Source organism: Heterodontus francisci, chromosome 9 (genome assembly GCF_036365525.1).
Source record: "Heterodontus francisci isolate sHetFra1 chromosome 9, sHetFra1.hap1, whole genome shotgun sequence".
In the NCBI taxonomy this organism is placed as follows: domain Eukaryota; kingdom Metazoa; phylum Chordata; class Chondrichthyes; order Heterodontiformes; family Heterodontidae; genus Heterodontus; species Heterodontus francisci.
In genome coordinates, this window is record NC_090379.1 from 82,369,311 (window position 1) to 82,396,990 (window position 27,680).

Genomic DNA, 27,680 nt, shown 5'->3' on the forward strand with positions numbered 1-27,680 from the left:
CCATCATCTCCCCAAAGCAGTGAAGGTTAGAAGGTGAGAGGGTAAATGAAGGTAAGTAGCTGGGGAAAAGAAGGAGACAGCTGGGAATGCCCCAGGATATCCTCCTCAGGCCAGAAAAAAAGATGCTGAGCTTGGAAGTGAGGTCCACAAACCTCAGGTGTTAGCATTGCCACAAGGTGGGACACCTTCGTGCAGAGCACTGGAAGTTGCGGGGTAAACCCATTGGACTTATTGGGGTGCACAAGGCCAATGCCGGGAAAGGGGCCCTGACTGAGAGTATGACAGATCAGGCTGTAGCTCTGACTGCAGCTGTAAGGCCAAGTACAAAAATGGCTATGAGTGCGGGGGAAGTGAAGATACCCGAGAGTTACAGGGAATTCTTGTCAAAAGGAAAAGTAACTCCTTATCCCTCAAGTGAGGCAGGTAAACCTATAGTTATACTTAGGGATACAGGAGCCACCCAAACTCTTCTGCTGGGAAAAGGCATAACTTTTCCACCAGAGAGCGCACTGAATGCCAAGGTTTTAGTGAATGGTATTGGTGGGGAGTATATACCCATACCTTTGTTTCGGGTGTACCCAGAGTGTGACCTAATGTCTGGAACAGTAACTGTAGGAGTTGTCCATAGTTTGCCTGAGACAGAGTTGACCTATTCCTGGGGAATGATTTGGCCAGAGCGAAGGTAGCAGCTTCTCCAGTAGTCACGGAAAGACCAAGTGAAGTCAAAGAGATAGAACAGTTGCAGAAAAAGGTTCCAGAAATTTTTCCTACCTGTGGAGTGACCCGAGCAATGGCTAAACAAGTTCCATTGTCAGAGGTAAAATTGGCAATACAGTCAGATAGTCAAACATCTAAAACTTTCTTCGGGGATTTGGACAATCCAAAGGAAATGTTCAATAAATGTTCTCTGATTAAGGTTCAGTAAGCTGATCCAGAGTTAAATAAAGTGGTACAATCAGCTCTAATGGAAGCTGAGGCAAAGGGAGTTCTGGAAGGCTACTATATTAAAAATAGGATTCTTATGAGAAAGTGGAGGCCTCCTCACAGACCTGCGGACGAAGCATGGACAGTTGTTCACCAGATAGTGGGACCACCCAAGTATTGCCGGGAAATATTAAGGATAGCCCATGAAATTCCTATAGCGGGACATGTGAGGATCCAGAAAACCCAATCACGTATAAGTCGATATTTTTACCGGACTGGTCTTTCCAAGGACGTGGTGCAGTTTTGTAAAACGTGCCCAAAGTGCCAGATTGTGGGAAAACTGCAACCTGCCATAAAACCAGCATTTCTAATTCCGAAGAAGGGTCACTGACCCGAAACGTTAACTCTGCTTCTCTTTCCACAGATGCTGCCAGACCTACTGAGTGGTTCCAGCATTTCTTGTTTTTATTTATTTTTATCCCATACCAGTTTTGGGGAACTATTTAGGAGAGTATTGGTAGACAGTGTAGAACCTTTACCAAAAAAAAGCGGGACACCAATATATACTCACTATCATGGATATGGCCACTCGGTTCCCAGAGGCCATTCCCTTGAGAACAATTTCTGCTAAGGTAGTGGTAGAGAAGTTAACCCATTTCTTCATGAGATATGGATTACCGATAAGAGTCTCAGTCAGATCAAGGTTCCAATTTTATGTCTTAACATTTTTCAGGAAGTTATGGGTAATTTGGGTATAAAACATTTGAAGTCTTCAGCATACCACTCACAGACACAAGGGGCTTTAGAAAGTACCATCAGACCCTCAAAACGATGATCAGGGCATACTGTCATGAATATTCCCATGATTGGGATAAAGGGCTAGAATTTCTTTTTTTTGCCACGAGGGATTCACCTAATGAGTCTACTGGTTTTAGTCCTTTTGAATTAGTTTATGGACATGAGATAAGATTTCCTCTAAAACTAATTAAAGAAATGTTTTTAGAACAGAGGGACAAATTTTCTGTGTTAGATTATGCATCCGTGTTCTGGAAACGGCTCACAAGAGTCTGCAAAGTAGCTTAGGAACACCTTAAACCTTCCCAAACAATGATGAAGAAATAGGCAGACAAGCATGCCAGGACCCAAATATTTCAACCAGGGGATAAGACGTTAGTATTACTGCCTTTACAGGGTGAACCGCTGAAAGCACGGTTCAGTGATCCATATAAACTGGTCCAAAAAATTGGTAAGGTAAATTATTTGATTGACACCCCAGATCGCCGGAAAAAGAATCGGCTGTGTCATATCAATATGTTGAAACAATATCATTGTTGGGAGAAGGATAAGCAAGCACAGGTATGTCAGGTAGTAGGGACAGTGAAGGATGAAAAGAATAATGAGAATGAGGTAGAAGAAGGCCCTAGACAATTCTCAAATTGAAACCCCTATCTGGTTCGCTGATACTGAATTGTTAGGGAGATTGGACACGATACTTTCCTATTAAGATGCAGAACTACGAGAAGACCGAACAAGGCTACTCACAGCATTTAAAAGAGTCTGCAGAGATACGCCAGGATGTACAACCTTAGCCACACATGTGCATATAGGGGAATCCTTTCCTATAAAACAGCATCCTTATCGCTTAAGTCTAGAGAAACAGGCCCAGGTAAAAGCAGAAATCCAACTACATACTGGAAAACCACCTAATTGAACCCAGTCAAAGCTGCTGGAGTTCCCCAGTGGTGTCATTGCCTATTGAACCTGATGGTTCAAGTAGATTCTGCATAGACTACAGAAAGGTTAATGCAGTAACAAAGGCAGAGTCCTACCCAATTCCTTTCTTGGAAGACTGTATTGATAGAGTGGGCAGTGCAACGTTTCTTACAAAAATAGGTTTGTTAAAGGGATACTGGCAAATTCCTTTAACACCCCGAGCTAAAGAAATATCAGCCTTTGTCACACCAGACGGTCTTTTCCAATGCTGAGTGATGCCATTTGGGCTAAAAATGCCGAGCCACTTTTCAGAGACTAATGAACCAAGTGGTAGCCAGTATTCCTAACTGTGTGTTTTACCTTGACGATGTGCTGGTATACAGTGACACTTGGAAGGACCAGTTGGAACAACTAGAAGCTCTGTTTAGAAAACTACAATCAGCTGATTTAGTGAAAAACCTTGCCAAAAGTGAATTTCCAAAAGTGAGAGTAACTACCTCTGTCATATAGTAGGGGAAGGACAAGTGTTGTCAAGAACAGCAAAAGTACAAGCATTGGTGGAGCTCCCTACCCCTAAGACTAAGCAAGAAATCAAGAGGTTCTTGGGGATGTGTAGTTTCTACTGCACGTTTGTAACGAATTTTAGTACTATAGCTACTCCACTGACTGATATGCTACAGAAAAAGAAAAGCAAGGTAGGTTGGTCAGGGGAGTGCCAAGCATCTTTTGAGAGGCTGAAAGCCATTTTGATTAATGACCCAGTGTTGGCTGCTCCAAATTTCACGAAGCGCATCAAGTTAGCAATTGATGCTGGTGACCTGGGGGTCAGTGCAGTCCTGTTACAAGACGATGAATTGGGCATAGGAAGGCCAGTGGGATACTTTTCCAAAAAGCTAAATCGGCACCAAAAAAATTATTCAACAGTGGAAAAAGAAACCCTGGGCTTATTACCAGCTGTTAAGCATTTTGAAGTCTGTGTCCACCGCGACTACTATACAGATCATAACCCCCTAGCCTTTTTGGAAAAAACCAGAATGCCGAACTATTCCGAGTTTACTATTGCAACCTTATCACTTGAAGATTATCCACATCATGGGGCAAAATAATGTGATTGCGAAAGCTTTGTCTAAGATTAAACTTTGCTTTGAGTTATCTGAGTGCAGAGATGGTACAAAGCAGAACTGTATTAGCTACAGCTAAAGAGTGAATTAGTATGAGTGTGTAAATATGTATGAAAATATTTTTCATCTTCTGTTTCTTTCCCACTCTTTACAATGAAATGCATTTGAAAATCCTCCAAGGATAGAGGTGTTATGACGATGTTTCTATCTTTTTTGTTAAGCATTTTTTTGAGGACTCATGTATTTTAGAATTATGGACGTTGTTTTATTTGGGAAAACTGAAAAGGATTCCATGGATGTTCTTTCACTGGGGTCATTGAAAGGACACTGAGGGCCTTGGTTTGTAAGTAACCCTTACTTGAAGTCACCTGTCTTCAGATAAATACCCAGCATCGACTTTTTGACTTGGGGGAGATCTTTACAGAGAAGTGACAAGTCAAGATTTAGAGAGGTCAGGAGGCTTGACTCTTGAGATATTGTTCTGGTTTCGCTTTGGACAGTATGTTGGAGAAAACCAGCCAAGAGAGCAGTCACCATCAGCACCCTCTTCCATCTCTTTGAGAACTTCCTGAGAGAAAGTGTAAGAAAGAGAGAAACTGATGCTGCATTTTTCATAAAATGTCTGCCAGAAAGCCCTGATGCCGCATTTTGCCTGGAAAACCTGCCATCAACATCGCCTGAAAGAACTGTTCTCGAAAGATCCCAGTGACAGCCATCTACACATATTTAGGATGCCAAACCAAAAAAATGACAACTGACATCTTTCCATGTCTTCTCTTTTTTTCTTCAAGAATTAGCAAGTATTTGGCCAAAGTATTCTTTTTGTCTTTTTTGTAAGAGCTGTAAAGAGAAAATCTCTATTTTTCACTTAACAGGTGTGTGTGTGTGTGAGAGTGACAGAGAAAGAGGGGCTAAGGTAAAAAGGGAATTTTCCTATTTCAATCTCTGTGTTAATGCTTTGCTTCGTTATTGATTAAGTCTTGTTTAATAATAATGAACTGATAATTTTGTTGTTTATTAAAGAAACCTGGCTGGTGTATTTTATTCTGGGATAAAAATTGAGTCAATGAGTGACCATATCATTAACTGGGTAAACATTTAAATATATGTTGTGACCTGTGGAGAAGTGGAACTAGAAATGACAGTGCACTCCTCCCACCTTGGTTGTAACATTATCATTGGCATGTTTGCCCATTTTGGGATAAAAGTACTGTTCTATTCAAATATTTAATGATTTTTCAAGATAATTCATTCTAACATTTGTAATAATTTGGTCCAGTAATTTGCAGAAAGACGGAACATGTAGCATTGGACACGGCAATGCTGGAGGCCATTCATGAAAAGGGTATTCCCTTTCTTCTTTCTTTATACTTGTTTCTTTAGCTCGCTCAGTCAGCATGAAAACCTGGGGGTGCACTGCACTGTCACTCATCTGCGATTCCTTATGTTTTCCACTACCTGCTAATCCTTGTCCTATATCCCCTTTTTCAAAGTCCATCAGACACCTTAGGCTTTGCTGCAGCACACAAGGTGGAGAATCTTCCTGAGGAGGTGCTGTCACCCTTTGAAGCAGCAAATCAGCATCCTATATACTACAGATACTGATTTACCGAGCACCAGTGGGCAGAAGCAAGTGCAGGTGGAAACGATGGCCCAGTAACAGCTCACTGGAAGGTAAGATGCACCATAGCTCTGCTGAAGAGGACCCAGATGCAGAGTTCACCAGTGCAACCTTTAGAGGAAGGATGCTTTCTGTGTACCATCAGTTGTCCAATGCATTGGACCCTTGCCAGGGAGCTTCTGCAGTAGATTGGAGAGCGTGGAGTAGTCCACTACCGACTTGTGTGGGGTTCTGGCACATGGCATCGACACTCTGAAGTCATTTATGGATTCTGAGTCACCTCAATGGACGCAGCAGTTAAGCCCTCCCTACACGTGTCTCCAGCACCAGTATGGATGCTCATACTTTGGGCAGGAACACTGACTGCCTAAATCAAGAGTTGCCCAAAAATTGGAACTGGTGGACCCTCAATGGTATGTTGACAGCGATGTTCTAAAAATAGGTCACCATGTTGCTACCCCACTGATGCTTAAAAGCAGAGTTTCAGTGAGGCAAAAATTCAAAAACACTATTTTTGTTTCTGTTCTCCTCTTCCAATACTATGCACTTTTGCTGGTTTCTCATGACTAGTCTTTTAATGAGGGTTCAAGCAAACACTTCCACTAATTTGTGTAAAATGCATGTTAGTGTGGGCGCAAGACTCAGAGTGGAGGTAAAAATAGACAACTTGGAACCCGTTTCCTACCAGTTGACGACATGGACAAGTATATGCACTGCATGCAAATCTGTGCAACTTTCATTTGATTCATCAGCTGCAACAGCTGATCCATGAAACCTGACTGGCTGATTGCTGTAACCCAGCTTCCTGATGCTCCTCTCACTGATAGTCCTCAGCCCTCTAGAAGCAAACTCCATGATTCAAGCTGTGGGCAAACCATCTTGACTTTGACAATAATTTTTGCTGATTCTAATGCCAATCAAGAATTTCCAACCCACAGCCAGTGCCACAAGGGCACAGTGACAGTGTTCTGTTGGAGCAGGAGCTGAGAATGACAAGTGAGAAGGAATTGGAGGTGGTGGGGGGAGGAGAGAAGGGAGTGCTTCTGCCTCTGCCCGCCTCAAAGGGGAAATGTGTCTCTGAACACGCCATCCGGACTTGGAACTATATCGCTGTTCCTTCACTGTCGCTTGGTCAAAATCCTGGATCTCCCTTCCTAACAGCACTGTTGGTGTATCTACATCACATGGACTACACTGGTTCAAGAAGGCATCTCACCATTACCTTCTCAAGGCAGTTAGGGATGGGCAATAAATACTGGCCTTGCCAGCAACCATGAATGAATATAAAAAAATTGAAGACATGGGAGTTAGAGTCGAAGAATGCACTTTTGAACTGGGAGAGGGTTAACTGAAAGAAAACAGCTCTGTGAATGGATTAAGCTGTTGAAAATGGATAAGACCAAATACCATTCTTTTTGCCCCAATTTTCTTACATTAAAAGTTTATGAATTGTGAAATAAAAAGTGTACCTAAATTAATTAAGATGCATCATTTTTAATGGAAATAGTCAAGATTTACCTTATCTGGCAGTAGGGGTGGGGGACAGCATTTGAAAGAAACATGTAGAATTCAATTTTTTTTGCCTATATCCTTGATACCAGACTTGCTTCCCCATTTGTTCACTACCACTTTTTTCATTAAAACTTACATGGAGAAGATTACATGGCCCTGAATGTCTCAAGAAAGAGTAATGATAGAATAAACAGATGTGAATCATGTACACATTGTTCTACAATGCCAAAATGTTATGCATGTTCAATACTTTTGTGGTTATCATGAATTTCGCACTGTATCTAACTTTGAATGAAGGTGCTCCGTGCTGGAGCTCCATGATATTGCAAATGCCTTGTGGGAATAATGTGATTTATGTCTTGCATTAAAAATGTTTTGAAATAAATATGAAACAGTAGCCCATGTATTATTCCACACATCTGACTACAGAAACTCCCACATGTGTAGAGAAATATAAAGCCAGCACTAAATGTATAACTTTTTTATATTTAAAATTGGTGCTTTTTGACTTCTTTTTAAGTAGTCTTGAACTTGATAACTATTGATCACTCAATCTGTGTCACTTTTTGCCCTCAAGCTCATAGTATAAAAACTGCATTCTGTGAAATAAAAGTCATGGGAATCCAAATGATTACAGCAACACAAGTATTCCACAGAATTTGACAAGCTTTTATATGACTTGTTTATATTTGAATCCAGTATGGTTAGAGTGATTCAAAATAGTTTTGTAACAATTGAACCAATATTAGTTAGTCCAAAACTTTTGTTCTGCTTTGACTCTCAAATAAGTTACACATGCAGTACTTTTTAAACCTATTCCTGCTTTTAAGCTGACATATATTCTTTTATCTCTGAGTCACACCGACAATGGGGGTAGTCTATATTTAAGGTATTGTTCAAATAGGCACAAAAACTCTGATGTTGACTTTGCCTTAAAAAATACATTTTTAAAAAGAAACTTTGCAGAGTTTTGAGGAAATATCTTGATTTTTAAAGCTGAACACCTCTGAACATAAGCAGTTGATTACACACACATGCGCACAGACATACACAAACGCAGGTAGTAAAGCACCCCCAACACCACCCTATCTCCCCTCCACTCCCGCCGCCCCAGGCCACCTCCTCTATGGACCAGCCTGTATTTTGCCACCATAACTCAGCAAACGCACTGCAACCAGACAGTTTTGAATTTCAGCTGGGACCCGAGCGACCTGTTAATGAAACTGCATAAGGGTAAAAACTCACAGTGTTGAGTTATGCCTGGTGTTGCAAGCAGACTTGGAGTCAAAATGCTTCAAGCGTTAACGTAATTGCAAGAATGTGAAAAATGAAGCATCAGGCTCCTGAGCAAAGCAGAAGGTCAAACCCAAGCCTCTCAAAACAGCTCTGTGGAAGATGGCCTCATTTCACCATTTAATCAGCCTCACTCTCTGTTGTCTCCATTATTTTTAACCTATTAAAAAAACTGCAGTTAACTTTAAAAAAACACTGTCTTTGATAAGTGACATTCACTAGCTTTCCATGTTAAAATATGATCTGTGGCATCTATGAAAAGCACTGCACTCAGCCCAGAAGACAGTCAATAAGTGCTCAGCAGATTGCAGGTCACTTGAACTTATGCATGTAAAATAATCAATACTTCTCAAAGATTGGGTTTTCAGGATCTTCAGAAATAACAGACAAAACAAATGTATAGCACCCATAAATACCAGCCAGATAGGATTTTTTTTGTTCCAGCTTTCAGACTGAATTCAATTAAAACCATGGTTTTAATTTATAATAGTGCTACGGTTGTCCAGCACTCATTAGTTTCTACATCACAATGGCATTACCCTAATACCACAATAATTCATGTAACAAACTATAGTCACTACTCACAGAGCAAAAGCAAACAACTCTGCTTCTCTGAAAAGTGGATGTCACAAAATATATAGTATGCTGTGACCTCCATCACCTGAATGGTTTACATATATGGTTCAGAAAAAATCATTATTCATATTAAAAGACAAAAATCTGTAGCAGCATTTGCTACTTAACCTATTAACGATGTATTCATATTAATTTCAATATCATTTTCTTCATGCAACTTATGTCACTGACTTGAAAAAAAAAGTTGTTTTCACTGACAGCTTTTCTGTGATTATGCACCCACCCTCTGATACTGATGTTTGCTTTATGACACATGCAGCCAGATCGGGGGAAGGTGGGGTTTGTTTAGTCATGCCTACTTTGAGTGAGGAGAGAATTAACTTCTTACCTTGCTCACTGCTGTTGTCCCCACTTTGGGAAGCATGGCCCCCGCTGGAGGGTCCTGGTGTGCCAGCAGAGTGCGTCGACGTCGCATCATCGTGGTCTCGATTCCAAGATGATGGATTCTGATACGAGGATCCATGCCCCAGAGGATTTTTCCAGTTAGTATTCCCAAACCGAGTGAAGAACACAGAAACAAATGAAGGAAATAAATTAACAAAAAAAAGAGAAGCAGATCATTTCCAAATGGCATTTGTTTTCTCAATGTCTTCCTAGATGCTTAGCAACAGTTGTTTAAACAATATTAAAATGAGTCCTGTGCTGAAAGTAGACAGGCCTTTAAGGTCCAATCTTCGTAAACAACTGTCTTATGCCAATCTTCTATTATAAAAATTAACCATAAGTCATGAAGTTTTTACTATTGCATTAAAAGACATGGCTACTTTCAGGTCTACAGTGAAAGCACTTACATATTTACTTTTACTTGCTTTACTGCTGTTCTTTTCTCCTTTGAGAAAGAAAGTTATAAAGTTTGTTGTCAAACGGATAAATACTTAAGACTGAAAGTTACAGCTTGTTGCTGCAATGCAGAATGTATTCTCCTCCTGGTCCCCCTCCCCTTTCCTGATCGTTCCCAATACCCTGCCGCTACTTAAAGGAAAACAGGATTTCTACTGTACAGGAAGGGCTTTATCAGCACCACATGAAGGCAGGGAAGAGATGGAATTTCCTCTCACAGAGAGAAAAAAAAAGAAAAGGGGCACGTGAAACAGATCAGCCTTTGGGCTAGATTTGTAATACTCGACACCTGCACACTATCATCGTTGCCAACCAGACAGTTTGGCTTGTGAGGCACCCCAATGTGTAGAACTGTATCAGCTAATAACAAAATTGGGGTAGAAATTTAAAATAAAACAGCAAAACAATTCAAATGATAAAAATGTAAACATTTAAAATTTTTAAGAAAGTAAGACACTGTTAGAGGTATGAAGAGCACCAAAGGAATAACAGGAAAAGAACAGTCAAATCTTCACAAATCAACAATTTTACCATTGTGCAGTCGATGGTAGAAATATAAACCAGATGAATTTGCAAAGGATGAATGTTGACTGGACACAGCTCAGCACTATCGCAGCAACAAATTGGTACAGCCTTTAAAATAAAAGCAGGGCCACAGAGAAATTCAGAGATGCAGCAACCTCTGCTTGGCTTCTGGGTTGGTGCCTGCGAGTGTCCCTTTTTATCTCTAAGCTAGGAAACCACTCAAATAGCTTCAAGCTGAAGGTAAACAGTAGGCAGGGGCTCTTCAGCCCGCTGCAGCCTCTTAGCGTCAGCTGTTTGCCGGATGGTAATCAGATAAAGAGCTAAAAGAATTAAATGAAAAAGAGCAGAAACAATAGCTCTGCATGAATTTGGTCCAGTAACAACACAGAGCTAGAACCTTCCTATAGAAACAAGACAAATGCAACATGTTCACCTAGATGATGCTTTAAAGGACACACAAAGTGAGGTTAATTTTATGCGCTACAAGCTCCTTTAAGTTGTCCATTGCTACAGCTCCTTATCGCAGATGTAAAAATTACATTAATTACCCAGTAACACCGTTTCTATGTTCCATGGCAAATATCAGCAAAAACCCATCATAATTTTTTGCCATTAACATAGTTATTTTCTTTGATTAGGTTACTGGATAGAAGGGAAAGAAAAAGAGTTCTACTTCTTTTAACAGGAAATACTAATTTCAGAACAGGTAACTCCACACATCAGTTTGTGCTGTACTTTTACCACCAATAAGCATTCTGTTCCCATTTGCTATGATACACGGTAGCAATAGTTGCCTTGCTACTATGTACAGCATATAATCGAAGGGTGTATACTTCACATGTAGTAATTCCCAGCATTAACAAATAGCAGACAAGAATGGTCCCCCCAACTCATTCCTAATTGAGTTAAAAAGCAGAGTTAAAGAGAGAAAGCCTTGCGGAAGAGTGAGTGCAGCACAATAATAGCCGCAAAAATAGATACAAGAAGCTAGGTCTCCAGGGGCAGTATTTTCTATTTGCTGGTCTACAGACTCACAGCTGATAATGCAAGTTGTAATTAATATAAAAGCAGGAGACAATATGGGCAAAGCTTGTACTAGCTGGGCCACAGGAGAACACTTTGCCACTATCCAGTCTCTCTCATTTAAACATGCTATATTCCACGGCAAACACAATTTTGCCATTGTTTTCTCTCTTAGAAGCCAAAAATTGATTTATCACCGTCACTGAATTTTGCTGAAGGAAAATGAGAGGAAGGATAAATGAGAGAGAGAGCAAGCAAGGCAGAGACAAAGAGAGAAAGAGAGAGGGGGGCCAAAGTGAGAAAAAGTCTCCAGGCAAATTAAAAAAAGACTGATATGTTAGGCTTTTGTCAGTGCAGTGCATCCATCTCAGTGAGAAACGTAAATACTTCTACCTACTGCACTTTCTGAAAGGAAACTATTTCTGCCAATATATGTTATGTGCATTATTTGTCAAATTTTCTATTATGGGACAGAACCAGACTCATCCACATTTTATCAAACTGTTTTCTCTGCTGTGGTATTTGAGCCTGCACCTTCCAGTATATCTTCCTTTTCTAATACCAATATAGTACAATCAGGAATTCTGTCCGACAATTTAATCTACATTTTTGGTAAATTCTTATTTGGCATAGTTTTTGGAAAGCACACTATTTTTTATCAAACTACTATACAACTCAAAGTAACAGGGCTGCATTACAAAAATATTAACCTCATGTTTAACTGTACCATGTAACATATTTCTGAAACCTCTACATAAAGCATCAAGTGCTTTTTCCCACTAATTGTTGGCAATACTGCCAAAATAATATCAACTTCAAAACGCAAAATAAAAAGAAATTAGCTCCTAAATATATAACAGTGCATAATATTTTCCATAATGTGTTTAACTGCGAAGCAATAGTAGAAGTATAGAAACTGACCAAAGAAAAAGACATCCGCCTCTCAACCATTTTCAATCTCAAACACGTTATTTGATAATGAATCATCATAATACACATACTGCTTATTTGGTTTAACAGTGTACCCCTAAATTATTATATGTAGTTTATATTAACAGTAATCTCGAGCCAATAAAGTATTGGTAGTACAGTACTACATTACAACCACATACGTCATATACTTCTACACGTATAAGTACTATCTATATTGCCTTTTCACTTAAAACGTATTGCCTGTGCAGTGCTTAATAAACCCATTAATAATGGTAAGGAAAGTTAAAAGTGAACTTAGGTATGCACTATATATTACAAAGAATGATTAGCTGGCAATGACTTACAGACAGTAATTCAATCTTCGGCTGCTCCTAATACTCAGGAATTGCTCAAGCTTTGCTCTGGTGTTTATGACATCATCATAACCGTGCGATAGAATTACTGCCTTATATCTCCGTGCCAGCCATTTATTACCCTGTCTTTATTTTATTTTGGGGGATGGGTAGGACAGTTGTTTGTAAATAACAATTCCTTCTTCTCAGCTGCTTTCATTATCTAATATGCAATCAAAATTAATAGTGTGGCAAAAATTAACAGTAATCGAATTTCTAGTCTACTAATCTATATCCCTTTAAAACTGTGTTGGACTGCTTTATCCATATTTAACCAACTGACTTTTGACAGCAGGTAAATACTGATTTAAACAATATGCAACAATAAATAGCAACAGTGTTCTCGCCCAATACATACCTTACTTAGGAAGTTGTTAGAATCAGAGGTTTAAAAAAAGTTAAAAAGCAGAACTATGAATGTAATCTAACTTGTGTTATAAATGAAAAAAAAAGAAATTATTTCTCTTTCTGGCATACCCTTTATATCATGATGCCATGCACCCCACCCCCCCCAATAAAGTATAAAATGGGGATTTTTGAAAAGTAGGTAGATCTACAGCTGTACTTAAAAATGATCTGCAGAACATGCAGCTGCCCCTCCTATAGAGCACTATTTGCTGACGGCTAAATATTTCTGCTCCAGCCCTTGAATGCAAACCTGTTTTACCTTACCCAAAACTATAGCAACAAAACTGAACAACAACCTGATTGGCTTGCACTTTGTAGCTAGCAATGGGGAAGTTAAACTACATTATTACAAATTCTGCTTTGGTCTAGCCATTCAATTCACTTGCATTGTATTCCCCCTGAACTATCTGACATTAGTATACTTTGCCAGGCACAGTAATCCAAATATGAATACAAAATGATTTACCTGCATCTTTCTTTTATATTTCATTACAAGTAACACATGCCCATAACCAGGTAATAAACCTTCTTTTACAGATGATTCATTAGATGTCGCCTATTTATCAGTGTTATGATAAGCAGTACTTATGAAGTGAACAGTATGGAATGCATGATCAAATTAGCCAAAGAAAACTATTAGTTTCACAATTTAAAAAGCTGAGGGAAAAATCATTTGCTTCTCTTTTGTCTACAGTGTGCAGCAGCAATGATGGTTAGCCTAAACTGAACTTCCACTACTTCAAACTAGAGTTAGCTCCAATTCCAACACAATATAGGCAGCTGCTGCCATAGGACACTAATAGCCAAAGCAACATGTTTTCCCTAAACATGGGTCTGCAACTATTTTTCTTTCAATCTGTCATTTTACAAGCAATTGCACAGCCGGGCAAGTATGCTACTTCTATCTCTGCCAAGGTATCTCCGTCAAGGGTGCAAGGCAATGTAACTTGGGCAGAATATGCACTGGCAAACTTTCAAAGCTTTGCTACTATGCAACAGATGATTTCATGCAAAACAAATTAAATGTATCAACATAAGTACGATCATCATCTATCACAGAGATTTTCTTCAACTTTTCCCTGTTTTTCTAGTACTAACAATTAGCAATTTTGCCAAAAGGATGAAGTTATTGTAACCGCCTTTCCAAAGTGCTCTTCAGTTATGGTGAAAAACAAATTTCTCATTAAATTATAAAGATTTCATGTTGTTTGAGTATGTATATAAAAGATATAAACAAATTACAATTTTACTACCTATTTTCTCTTGCACTGATAATTACAAACTGATAAGAAAGGTACCTGGTATTGAATTAAGACTTACAAATTTTTCGTGGGTAAAGGTTGCATTTCTCGGAAAAATTGAAGAATTAATCTAATTTTACAGTTTTACAGTATTTAAAATATGTTGTAATGCTTTTAAACTAGGCTCACTGTACTGTTTTAAACCACATTGTGATCCTATGCAGCTAAATATAAATTGCTATTTCAATAACAGCACCATCCAAAAAGCATTTGTTGCCCAATCGAAAGGTTCTAAGTTCAAGTATCAGGGCTCCCTGCCATTTGAACTCTATTTCAGTTGGGTGATCTTTTTGTTACTCTTTAGCCAGACCACTAGATGGGGTGCTACATAATTCAGCAATTTATTTAATTGAAGGGAAAACAAAACTATCTGGGTGCAGTCCACCTGAATCACAGAACCTGCCAGCTAACCATGGTGTAACACTGAGAATGGTTATGGATAAATCAGTATACCCCCCAAAACATCTCACCTTCCCAACTGAGGATACATGGTATCAAACAGTTTGCATGAGAAGACATGCAACTACTAAACTACTAAAATTAATAGAAATGCAATAGTTTTGGGCAGAACGGTAAAGTAATTAACACTTTACTAAATGTTGAAGATTTTGTTCCCTGATAACTGAGCTGGTTAAGATGGTTAATAGGTGAGCCAAACAGTTCTAGAAGACCTAGATTTTATCACTGGCCAGTGATAATTAGCCTTAGAGCTAAAATTCACCACCGACATCCTTGTGTTAGACAGGGAAAGAAAGAAGAATCACCCAGGATTCCAGTGCCTGATCTCCAACCAGCGACCTTGGTTGGGAATGCCTACATATGGACTTTGAATGATAGCAGGATTAGTCTCAGCCGTAATAAAAACAAGAAATGCTGGAAATACTCAGGAGATCTGGGAGCATCTGTGGAGAGAGAAGCAGAGTTAACGTTTCAGGTCAGTGACCCTTCTTCAGACCTGCTGAGTATTTCCAGCATTTCTTGTTTTTATTTCAGATTTCCAGCATCTGCAGTATTTTGCTTTGATTTTAGTCTCAGCTGTGATGCCTACCATAGCCAGCTAGCCTACCATTACACAATATCTGGGCATGCATATGAGGAACTACCATTTTGGTGAGGTGTCAGAGGGTTTCTAGTGTCAATGGAATGATACCCCTGCAAGCATTTAACATCTTCAGTACAGGAGGGGAGGGAAGGGGCGATAATTAGCAGAAAAAAAGAGAAAAAGATGTACAGATATTGCTTTATGAAAATGAACAGTGTATTTATATCAGACAGTTGTAAGATAAATTCACATGTGGTTAAAATTGCAGATGTGTTCAATATCAAGAAATCGCACTGGTGGATAATTGGCATTCTGTAGCTGCAGACTAAAAGTTTGAGATTTTAAAATGCCAAATCTACTAAATAAATTGTTAAAAAGATTATTCAATATAGACACAAGATTGTGTCAGTATGCACAGTGCACTCACATGTAAAGATAAGTAAAGTTAATTTATTAGTATACAATATAGCACACAGTTATTAAACAATTTGTGTGCTCTCTGTTAGCACCAATAATATCCCATGCTTTCACCATGCTCTATTCAACTGAGTTCCAGCTGTATTTCCCATATGTAAAACAGGGGCTGGTTAAGTACAAATGGTGGTGTGACTGAAAAATGCAAAGTAGGTTTTTGTTTAAAGGAATAGTAAGCAAAAATTATTTTCAGAATGGAGAAGTACTGCTAAAATGTATTTAAACTCATTACTTTGGTGGGAAAATGTTGTGAATGGATATTTGCAAAAAGCCCTGCTTAACTGTCTGTAGCTTAGAAGGAGTCAGAAGTGCCCAGTCATGTACCTTTTATTAGGGAGGTCATGGATGAGTGTATGCACAATGTGGGAGCACAGAATTAGAATTACAAGCAGTTACTTTAGGAATGTATTTCCAAAATACTGGGTTAATCAAGTCTTACCCACAGTACACAGAATCATGCTTGTACACATCTAAAAACCCAGTCCTGTGTGTATGGTGTGCTGAGAGTAATACAGCTAATACCTTTTGGCAGTTGTAGTCTGCACGTACACTTTATTCTTATTTGCAATAGACAAAAACACAGTAATTTAGGAGTTTGTGAATTATGGGAGTTTGTCAATAATACATTTGAACTAGCCTCTCAAGAATGGATTGATTATGAACAGATTTAATTCAATCTGTAAACATATTAAGTTTTTTGTGGTTATAGGTCAATACTTATACCTGAAAAGTAAAAATCAAAGCTCAATTTTTTAAAAAAATCAATTAAATAGAACAAAAACAGAAATTGCAAACACTGCATTAAAAGTCCACCTGAGTTTCTACAAGTCTTAGAAAAATCTTATATCACCTAAGATGCAACAAAGGCAGACACGGATATTAAAGTTGAAATGAATTAATAGCAAATTGAAAACAGTTTATATTTTCAAACCTAGTAAAAAGTAACAAAAATGACACTAAACTCTTGACCTTTGAAACTGAAAACTAATGAATGCAAAATACAACTTTACAGATTCTAAAGGACGTGATCGCACAATACACTGCTTTACATCTGTGCAATAATACTGTATGCATATGCTTGCTTGTAGCTATCCCTATCCCCTCACAAAATATCTTCATAAGGATTTAGTAGTCATCAAGCAGTTGTATCTTTCTCCCCATGTGGCAGATTGACACCACTGAATAGGCAAGGAGAGGTGTGTGCTTTTGGGGTGTCAAGCAGCTGTCACAGATCTGTCACTTCTATAATGAAGGCAATCCTGGCTCACAACAAATTAAAACACATTTCCTTTCAATCGGTGCTATTCAAGACCTAGATCAGTTCAAACACTCTAGCCATTTCATGTGCAAATAAAACAATATATTACATGCATGGATAAGAATGGCTACACACCAGGTAAACAGGGAAGACTACAAGCTGCCTCAAATCCTTTGAAATACTTCATCACCATCAATGCACCAACTTTCACCAGTTGAGATCTAGCCTTGGGTTATGTACTGAAAATCCATATCAAAAGCAAAAAAGGAGTCAAACAAAATAAATTAGCATCTTCAACCATTGCTTAGAACATGCAGTGCCCCTTCCTGTGACCGAGAAGACACACGAATCAGTAACAAAAGTGCTGAGAGATTTCCATTCTTTATTTACCTTTATCCCTATCTTCTTTATCGGTTTCTCTGCTTTTTTTCTCCCCTCGTCTCCCATGATCTATCAAGAAGGCTACCAGAAATTAATGTACAGCATGCTATCAACAGAAATGTAAAACCAATTTATGGACAAATGGAACCATCATCACCTTGACACTAGGTTATAAAAAACGAAATCCAAATACTTAAACAAATAAGAACACATAAACAGAATTTTAATAATATAGAGTAAAATGAGCAATGCATAAGAAACGCATTTCACAAGATATCAAGTCTAGTTGTGAATAATTTTTCATACAGCTCCTCATCTCCCTGCTGGTGTTCTGGTTGCTCAAATTAGTGCCCCTTTGAAAACAAATGGCAGGGGGTTTGATGTAAAAATTTTCATAGTTGAAATCACCAGGAAATAAAGGCTCTAAATTATAATACTTAATGAAGTGGTAAACCCTAACGGGTGCAAGATAAATGGGTTGTTATATTCGGTCTGTTCTGTGTTCAGAATGTTGCACTACTGTAACTAAAACTACAGTTATCATATTATCAAAATGTTAACCTCCCAACCTCATCCCATTATAGTGTGTAAATTAGAATTTTTTAATGGAACACAGTAAATTGGCTTTAGCATCTGCCATCTGCCAGTAACTTAAACAGGCTAGTTTATCTAATCTCTTCAGTATAAACACTAGTGTGCTTCATTTCTACACATCAACATGAAATGAAGTACATTCACATTTAAGACATAGCAAATTCCATTTTACAAAGTCAAATATGACCTCCTTCTCAATTATTCTGGATAGGAAAATAACAACATTTCTATTAACATAAAATCACAATTGTGATTGAAATGCATGATAAAGTGTTTAATAATCTGATCAAGTTTTGTAAATGAAGTCCTGATAAAAGAATATAAACAGCTTTAAAATTTCATCTAATTGTTCCTCAGACTTTCTTATGAGCTTCTGCCTTTCCCTGCCAAGAAGGCTTCAAAAATCTATTGTTGCCATTAGAGTGAAAAATACCTACTGTGGTTATTTAAAATATCATCACAATGCTTTGCTCTGTTACAAGATACTAGTGAGTTTGAAAAGCAGATCTTATATTGCGGTCTCCCCTGTGACCAAGGAGGTTTTCTAAGTACAATAATGCGATTTCCACACCTATAGCCTTTCCCCAGGTAGCCCTTCAAATACTGCTTTTAGACAGCGAGATTTCTGGAAATTGCTGCACTTTCTGATTGTCTCGAGAGGGTGCCTCTGCTTTAGTACGTCGAATGCACCTATCAGTAGTGTCCCTGTGTGCGCCCAGTTGTCAATCTCAAGCTAGATATTCGCCATAAATATTTTCTTACACCTCTGCAGTATTTGTTTGCTTCCAAACGCGCACTGTAATCTGACTCCAGAACTGCTTAAAAACGCCGGCGTTTTCTCCCTCCACCCCACAACTGTGAACCTGCAAAGTCCTCACTCCGACACTAAACTCCGGCACATCCTTACAAAAAGACCCATCACGTCCCAGCTTGTTCATGCAACAAAACAGATGTCAAACCAAGTATCTGCTACAGTTAACTTCACCGCATTGTTAAAGCGAATCACTGACAAACCCTTATGGCGACTGTGTCAATTTAATCACAACGACCTAAACACATTGGCCAGCTATCGATCGGGTTGAATAAATGAACACAAGAAGCATTTCAATGCATGTGTAAACGATTCAAAATACTGCTTGCTCTAACCACAGCCGAACACAATCTTAACCAGAAACACTGGAAATGATTTAAAGCCTGCCAACGCCTCCATAATAATATATACTGTACCACACTGCCTGTGCCAAACTGCGGATTTTTCCTTTGTAAATCCCCTGTTTTCGTAACCATACAACATTCACAGAGTCTCTCAACTAAGTTGCACCAGTTTTAGGCTCTGATCCCGCCACGAAACTCGGGCGGGAATAAATACGGCAATCACTACATTTGGAAGACTTGAAATGCAAAAGTTAACAGCGCTCATTTCAGTCCAATGGGCCTTAAAGCTTTAACTAAATGTTAACCTCAAGCAGAAATACTTGCCTAAGTATATAATAGGAAGAAACGCGACAAAACACAGAAGGTCCAACACAGGTAAACAATCAGGACAATAAACAAATAAAACTCAGCAGCTCAGCGCTGTGAGCAAAATGAAAACTTCACTCACATGTTCTGCTAGATTTGTCGATGATCCGGATAGCTCTTCGTGGTCAGATTTTGAACTTCCATCCCGCTCGTCGATGACTAAATCTATTGGCATTTTTCCTTTTAAACAACTAATGTACCGATGGCAGAAGTTATCGCATAGCTCGTGGACCTGAAAAGCAAAAATACCAACAACAAAAAATATCAGATGGCAAGATTTCAGAAACCAGTAACACGGGCTGTGTGCGTGTGGGGAGGCTGTGGTTGTGGGGATTATATTTAAAGACAAGGAAACAATAGTGAAATTGTTCGTGCACTTATTATTCTCCAGAGACTGCAGCAACAAGTATTTGAAACAGGACAAAAATATGCAGTTAACATTAGCAAATAACTCTCCAGATGGAACGACCCATATCACCTTACTACTGAATCATATCTTCGTTCCAAATGACATCTTATACATATCTAAGAGTGTTGTATTAAAACGAGGCACCTATATCGACATTATCGCGGCTACTGTAACGGCCTAAAACGCTGTGCATTTGTTCATAGTGTTTGATCTGATTGTTTTCAAAATAAATTACGTTTCCTTGATAACAGATTTATTTCTGAACTGTAAACAATAACAATTGTAAAGTATTTGCGCTCCGAATTTAGCACTAGGTTTTCTATTTGGCCCAGTGAGTTCAATACTTTAGATTCGAATGTGGCTTTGCAACTGTAAAATGAATGTTACATTCAAACTCTAAGCCACATCAAAGAATCACAGCGATTTGAAACTTGAAGCCAGACACGTATAAACCAAACGCCTTTTTATATTTAAAAAGGAAAGTGTGTTCAAGTAGAAGGCAACCTTATGAACCTGTCGGTACATTCTCTTTCGGTTTTATTTCAAAAAATCAGGCGCGCCTAGCAAAAAATAGGCAATGCTCTCTGATTTAACAACACTGTCACTTTGTATTATTGCAATATATCTTCAAACAATTCAACAAATGGACGTTTGGTTTATATGTCTGATCTGCAATTAAGCATATTTTGTACTATACTTTAAACCGTGCGCACTTCCATAGTATAAATAAATTCAGAATTGAGCGAGATTGAAAATGGCAACAAAAAACTTTTTTTTTACCTTTTCTAACTCCAACAGATGGAACCTTAATACTTGTATAGCTTGAATCATCTGCAAATTTATTACATATGTTAGACATGCCAAACAGAAATACCACTCGCCTTTCCTCAATTCTTTAGTAAAAGCTCGCATTAGATAACATGGCGAATGGCAAACTTCAAACATAGCGAAACGCTTATAATCAGGCAAACTTCAATAGTTTTTTTAACATCTTTTTTTAAATCGACGTGATAGAATTCAGTGCTATTGTAAAATATTTTACTGCTCCCATTTTAATCTTGAATGGGGTAAAAAAAGTTAACTGGCTTCTTTAAAAATGTACTTTGAGCAAAGTGGGGGTTTCAGACCGGCTCACAAATCTCAACCCGCGTTTGAGGCCGGCTTTCGGATCCTTTAAAACCGAAATCACTGGGAATTTGCAAAACGATCGTGTCGAAAGTGCGGGGGAAGGCTGAAGTGGCTTTTTCTTGCTAAGCAGTTGTTTCCTGGACACCCCCCTTCCCCCTCACCACCCCCAGCCTCCTGCGGCTGAGGAGCGGGTTTTTACTGCAAGCCTTTCACCGGGCAACATTTAACCTCGTGTGAAACGCCGCAGAAATAGGAGGTAGTTATTTTAGGGCAACACTGATTAAAATCCAACAAAAAGGTCATCTCAGTTCTAATAATTACAATGGGCAGTGTTTTCTATACAAACAGCAAGCCACGTGCAATGTACATCAAACCTAAAATGTGTTATAAGGATCATAAAATATTGAAAGCCTTACCAAGTTATCCAACTCTGGATTTGAAGAAAATAGTGGCTTTTCTGCGCGAACCTAAACAATGAGTGAAATAAATTAGCTCAATGCAGTATATTAAGAGTTTGAAAACTATCTTTAAACACTTAAAAAGGTCTTAGAGTCTCAAAAAGCAAGGTGTGCTTACTAAATCAACAGCATGTGGAACACAATTAGTACATAAATGATATGTAATTACTTGTAATTTGACACATTTATTAAAATGCTTGAGCGTTTCACGGGTATACACCTAAACACGATTTACTGATTACATTTAAGAAAACAAAACTGCTGCAAGGCGATTATCACAAGTGCTAGATTTTGTATCTCAGTTTGTAAGGAAGATGATGAATTGTAGACCTGCTTTGCGAATACTGCTATGTCCTCGTTAAAAGAGTCAGACGAGCAGACGTCACCGCCTGCTACGCCGGGTTCTCGTGGAGTGCAGGTCGCTAACTCGCATTTCTCAAAAACCAACGCTAAGAGAGGAAATAAAGGATGCCTGCAAGACAAGGAGGATTTCGGTCAATTCATTTTAGTTCTGCAGTACACGAAAACCTTAAACTATGTATGATTTCTTGTGGCAATGAAGACAGTTACTCTGCCTCTCTCTACATATAAAAATAATACTTCAGTCTTGCAATTGACTCAGACAGTGACAAATTACAGCTGGAGAACTGCACAGTTACTAACAAATTCCCAGGTCGTGGCTAAAATTGGGATTCATATTTTAACAATTCTACATAGCTATTCACCCTTCCAAGTTAAGCAACAAGACAGCAGCCATTTTGAAGTAAAACATAACTTAACAGAACAGAAACAGTGGGGGAAAAAACTTTCAGCTTCCGGTCACTTCAGAAAGCTATAATCATTTACGTTTGTGGATGGCAAAAAACTTCACATTCAAACAAAAAGAAACAATAATTTAGTAGCTCCGACTTCACTATGTGTGTACAAAATAATGGCACAAAGTTCAGAGCCCTGTGCGTGCATACTAAACTTTGCAAAACAACTAGATACTTGCTAGTTTTATTTGGCTTTCTATTGAGTTACATATAAACTGTTTTTTTCACTCTCTTTCCGCGGAGCGTGTCAGTGTTCTTTTATATTTTATTACCTACCCATAAATTGCATCTTTATCTCTCTTCAGGGCATCGTTGACAGCAGAGCCCATGCTTGTGGGCATGACATTAGGATGAGGTGTATGTGGCCCGTAGTGCTGGCTGTGGAGCGGCGGTCCGTGATTGAGGTGGTGGACTGGAGGGATCGGCCGGGGGGCGTGAGGGTCTCCGTACATAGACGCCGGTACCCCAACTCCATCCATCCCACCGTAATGAGGAAGTTCATCGTACTGTATCGAAGAAAGCAGTACAGGATCAGGAGAGGTGGGGGTGGAGGGAGAGAAGAGGGGAAAAATTGTAACAGAATCGCGTTAAAAACAGCAGACCTACAAGAAGCACAACACATGCTCGTGCATATTATAGTTTGCTATTAAACAGATCTTTTTTGTTGTTGAATACGGGCCGCCATCATCACTAGATGAGAGGAATCGGACAGGCCCTATCTATACAGGATTATCCGATAGGTGAGTGTTGCAGATTGAAACCTACCCTTTGCGCCATCAGTCTGCGCTCCCACACTCGTGGATGTGCCGTCTCTGTAATATCCCCCAGTCCGGCTTAGTTGTGATTCTCAACGAGATCCCTTTTTTCCCCAATCCAGTTTCCGACTTCTGCTTATCCTCCACAATCGCAGTTTAAAGCGGGCCAAGGAGGGGGAACTTTCTTTTTTTTCTCTCTCTCCCTCTTTTTCTCTCCAGAAGAAGCAGCAAAAAAATGTCAAGCCAAAAAAAAAAATTACTGAAGGTTACGATCGGCCCGTCAACAGCCCGCTTGTAACAAAACTGTCGTCTCTCATGGCTTTTTGCCACTCCAGCTGTCAATCAAAGCAGGGTTGTCAAGGTATTGAATGAATGATGATCTGCCGTTGCAACAACTCCGGCTGCCTTGGACTGCTATCGTACTGTAAAAAAAAAGCGATGAAAACGTTCACGAGGAGTTAACAACAAAAAAAATGCGAGAGAAGGGGGTGAAAAGCAGCTTCGGCTTCTTTCGTAGCTTTTTTTTGTTATTTGTTTGAATAAGTGGCTGTCAGTAAGTATTGAGGAGGTGGCAGGTTGGGAGGTTGGTTGGTTACAGAGTGAGTGTGTTGTCAGTAATAATGCGCTGGCAGCGCTGAGCGGCGGCGGCGGGAGAATGACGGAACCCGGAAGTAGTGGTGGCCATAGCCAGTCGTACGCCAACCAGTCTCTGATATGCAGAGTATGCAATCCGGACTGCTGCAAGTCATAGGGGGAGCCAAAAAAAAATCACTCACACCCCCCTCCCCTCCCCCTGCCCCAAAATAAGGTTATAAAACAGTTCTCTAAATCAATCAGCATTATGTTATCCTAGCAAGATTCATTATCTATCTATCTATATATATATATCATGCACGGTCTTCTGTGACAACAGCAAAAAAGTTGTTGATATGTTAAGAAATTTCAAAAGTTCCCAAAGTAAGGTAAGGACGAGAACGCTGCAGCATCCTTTTTAAAATCAACCTTCTTGTAGTTCTCAGAAACGGTGGGATCAAGCGGTTAAGGAATTTCCGGCTGCAACACTTACAAATAGATCAAGTAGGGAACTCGGTAACTAGTCGTATTTCCGACTGACCAATTATGTATGCGCGTTGGAGAGAGTTGCTTCAGAAAAGGCAGCATCGGTTTGTTTTGAGTAAGTGGTTACGAAGTTCAACAGGCTTTAAATTATTTTCCTTCCAGTCATTCAATGTGTAAGCTTGTGTTCCCCGGTTTACTTTGCCTAGCTTTGTTGTGGTTTACAATGTAACGCTAAGACATTTATTGCAGCAATTCTTGATAATGGTGTTCCTAATTGCATGGTGTTATTTATAAAATTAAGTGTGGTCCCGCACCCCCTTGAGCACAAATGAACTTTTCCAACGAAAAAAAAGCTTTTGCAGGGAAAGTAAATTTGTCCGTCTCGTCCAATCCTTTTGCCGGATCCAAATTCATGCACCCAGCCGTACATCATGGCAGTCAATTATCATAGCTTCATCTGATCATCAATCACAGGGGATGCTAGAAGTTAAGGGGCGGAGCATTGGTCGACCCATCGATTGCAGTAGTTTTGTCTTTTTCCCCTCTCGTTCACGGCCCCCTGCGCACAAAGGCCAAAGCGGACTATTCCGTTTAATATTTGGCTTCATCAATAGACATGCAGGCTTTTGTGCATGTGACATCACATATCGATGGTTTCACAAAAATGGCAAAATACATTGTCTACGGGATATTTGATTTCCAAAATTAAACATGAATCACGACTTTGTCAAGGCAGACAGAATATGTGCACTTTTTACGGACATAGGGACATATTAACAATGCAACTTCAGAGGTCAATAAAGCAAAAAAAAAGAATGATTAAGAGGATGATGATGATAGTGATAACCACTGCAATTAAACAGTTTGATTAAACGAGGCATCATAACAACAATGATGTTTGGGAAAACACCCCTCACATAAAAAGTAAGATAGTGCAGCGGTTTACAAACGCCAGTGGGCATTCCAACATGCTTCTGCCTATGTATACCAAGGACTGTTGACAATGTAGGAGGACAGCATCGAAAATTCGCTCTCAAAATACTTTTAGGCATTGTTCCCTTTTTTAAAAAAAAAGAGACGTACAGCTACTGAAGACCCAGCAGCCTTCCAAGACGGTCTTCAAATAAGTATCCTTCTGGTATACTCTACTGGCGACTTGTCCTCCTACACAGAATGGTAAGTATAACCGAGTCCTTCGTATCAAGTAAGTGTGTTTCACTAATAGGCATTTATTCCCAAACAGTATGCAACGGCAACGTTGCCATGGTTTTTTCCTAACCGGGCAGCCACACATTTATGATTGCTCTGTTTTAATTTGCGTATAATGTAACAAGTCAACAACGCAATGGAAAGTGGGTGTAAGTACAACGTTGTTGTAATGCGCGAAACAGCCGAGTTTTAATTTGAGCCGGCCGCGAATTTTCACCACGCCGATAGCCGCAATAAGCGTTTCTGATCGGAACCCAACATTGGAACCAGAGCGCTTTATAAATTGTGAATCCTTTGTAAAGCACTAAAGCGGCAAGCTGGTAGCAGCAATGAGTCGGGGCTTTCTCAAGTGATAAATAAAAGTAAATGTTGTGTGACAGTCATCGGTGACTATTGAAAATGCATTTGTTCCGACTCATTTTTTGTAAATGGGGTTGACTGCGGTATTGTGCCGTAACCATTTATATGATAAAGTATTGTAAAATGTATCTTTGTCGAAATATGCTGCATCTGGTAGTATTGCGCAGATTAAATATTCTAACAGTAATTAGGCACAAATCTGTAAACTATTTTACTTCGAATATCGGCACATTCTATTGATAACACCCAATAAATAAGCAATGTTTGTTATATTTGTCGAATTCATTATATTTTATTTTATAATATGAAGCAAAGTACATATTCGGATTTTGTATGATCGCAAAGTTTTAAAATGATCTCCTACATTTCTGGCCAATATTATTAGAAAACAAATGACTTCCAAAGCGCCATTTACACTGGACGGCGATAAGCAAGACACGGCTCCTTCCATGCCACAAATGGTAGCCACTTCGGATTTTCTTGATAGAAATATATTTAATATAATAGTTGCATTTCTTTTGTGCAGAACGGAAGTACCTTAACGTAAAACACGGTTTTGCGTTTATTAAAGATTCACAACGGTTGACTACAAAATAATAGAATTCAAATGCAGACTATCAGATCCTGAAGAACATTTCTGTAAAGTGCCTCCCCGATTTTCAATAAGATACCGACTTCATTCGTGGTTATCCAGCTAGTTTTTTATAACAACTTAACCGTATCATGTGTGTCTTTGTTTTACAGAACTTTGGATTGCTTTCTGTTTAAGAGAACGCTTGATTTGTCTATTGTAATATGTTAAGTATGTTTTTGCAAGCTTACAGTTTTTACTTATCGATACGAGATATCCCCCATCTCTGAGAATTTAATACCGAAATAATGCTTTTTATATAAGATTTTAATAGGGAATCAAGTAGTTGCCGTTCAAATAAAGCAAGTCTGTGTCCGGTTATGGAGTGCATCTCCATCAACAAGCAGATAGTCGGGGAGAGCCGAAGATTGCTTTAACAGCCGGTAAAATTTCATCTTCTGGTGTCAAATTGGGGTCAACTTGGGGTTAGAGCTATCACTGTTCAGTCTGAGTAGTCCAGCTGTGTTGAGATTCATTAAGAGTTCAGTATCTGTTTCAAGAAAAACAGCACTAAGACAATCAGAGGACGAAGGATCCTATTGTTGTTGGAACTACAAGTGCACCCAACGAAATGGTAAATGTATCAAAACTTCCTTCGATTCACCACGAAAACCGGCAGAAGCGTGCCTTGTCCACTTCATTGTGTGTGTTTTTATTCAACAGTAGAGTGGAAAACATTGATGGGACTACATCCTGATTTACTGATGCAAAATCGTTTTGTTGAGCAAAGCACGTACACGGTACCTTACTGTGTAATTTGCTTGTGTCGCAAAAAGAGCGGATTTTTAATTTGATTCCATTTTCATCACCAAAAGGTGAATAAAAGTGAAATAACCTTCTAAAGAAACTTTTTATACTCGTCTCTAGTTATGTGTTTAAAATTCTATTTATAAATATAAAAAATACATAAATATATCCCCAAATATTTATATATTTACTAATAAAAGCCAACTAAACTATGATTGCTTACTCTTCCGAACATACATATATAAACTATTAACGTTAAAATTTGTTTCAAATTAAGGTATCAGAGTCTTCTATGAAGTGATGTGAAGTACAATATATGATACAAAGTCATAACAAGGAAGGAAAACATAAAGGGAGGTGATAACACAGCGGACATGCACTTATTTTCGTGATCTGGCGGTTAAAAGGGATGCTTTTAAATATCCCCGGGTCTGACTACAGTTAATGACTATTTTTGTTTAATTTTGATTGCCCTTCATTATAAGTTTCTGTGTGTATGTCTTTATTCTTGTTTCGGGTCGTGCGTTTTTCCCCGGATTGTGTAAATGTATTCATTTCCTCACTGCAAAAGTTTGGAGTGTCTACTTGTTCGGGAAA

General features: G+C 38.9%; 1 protein-coding gene across 12 annotated transcripts in view; it reads right to left on the bottom strand.

Annotated features, from left to right (window-relative positions):
- meis2a (Meis homeobox 2a) overlaps positions 1 to 23,710 on the bottom strand; it is a 121,609-nt gene extending 97,899 nt beyond the window's left edge. For 7 of the 12 annotated variants that reach the window (XM_068039394.1, XM_068039392.1, XM_068039391.1 and 4 more), the window contains exons 1-8: positions 23,088 to 23,710; positions 22,599 to 22,828; positions 21,838 to 21,979; positions 21,466 to 21,516; positions 20,702 to 20,752; positions 19,595 to 19,744; positions 17,407 to 17,466; positions 9,149 to 9,266 (exon numbers count right to left, since the gene is read on the bottom strand). In XM_068039394.1, coding sequence (XP_067895495.1) covers positions 9,149 to 9,266; positions 17,407 to 17,466; positions 19,595 to 19,744; positions 20,702 to 20,752; positions 21,466 to 21,516; positions 21,838 to 21,979; positions 22,599 to 22,828; positions 23,088 to 23,099 — 814 coding nt within the window. In that variant the 5' untranslated portion in view covers positions 23,100 to 23,710. The remainder of the gene's footprint in view (positions 1 to 9,148; positions 9,267 to 17,406; positions 17,467 to 19,594; positions 19,745 to 20,701; positions 20,753 to 21,465; positions 21,517 to 21,837; positions 21,980 to 22,598; positions 22,829 to 23,087) is intronic. The other 5 variants (XM_068039397.1, XM_068039396.1, XM_068039395.1 and 2 more) reach the window with 1 other exon arrangement.
- Positions 23,711 to 27,680: the final 3,970 nt, after the last annotated feature.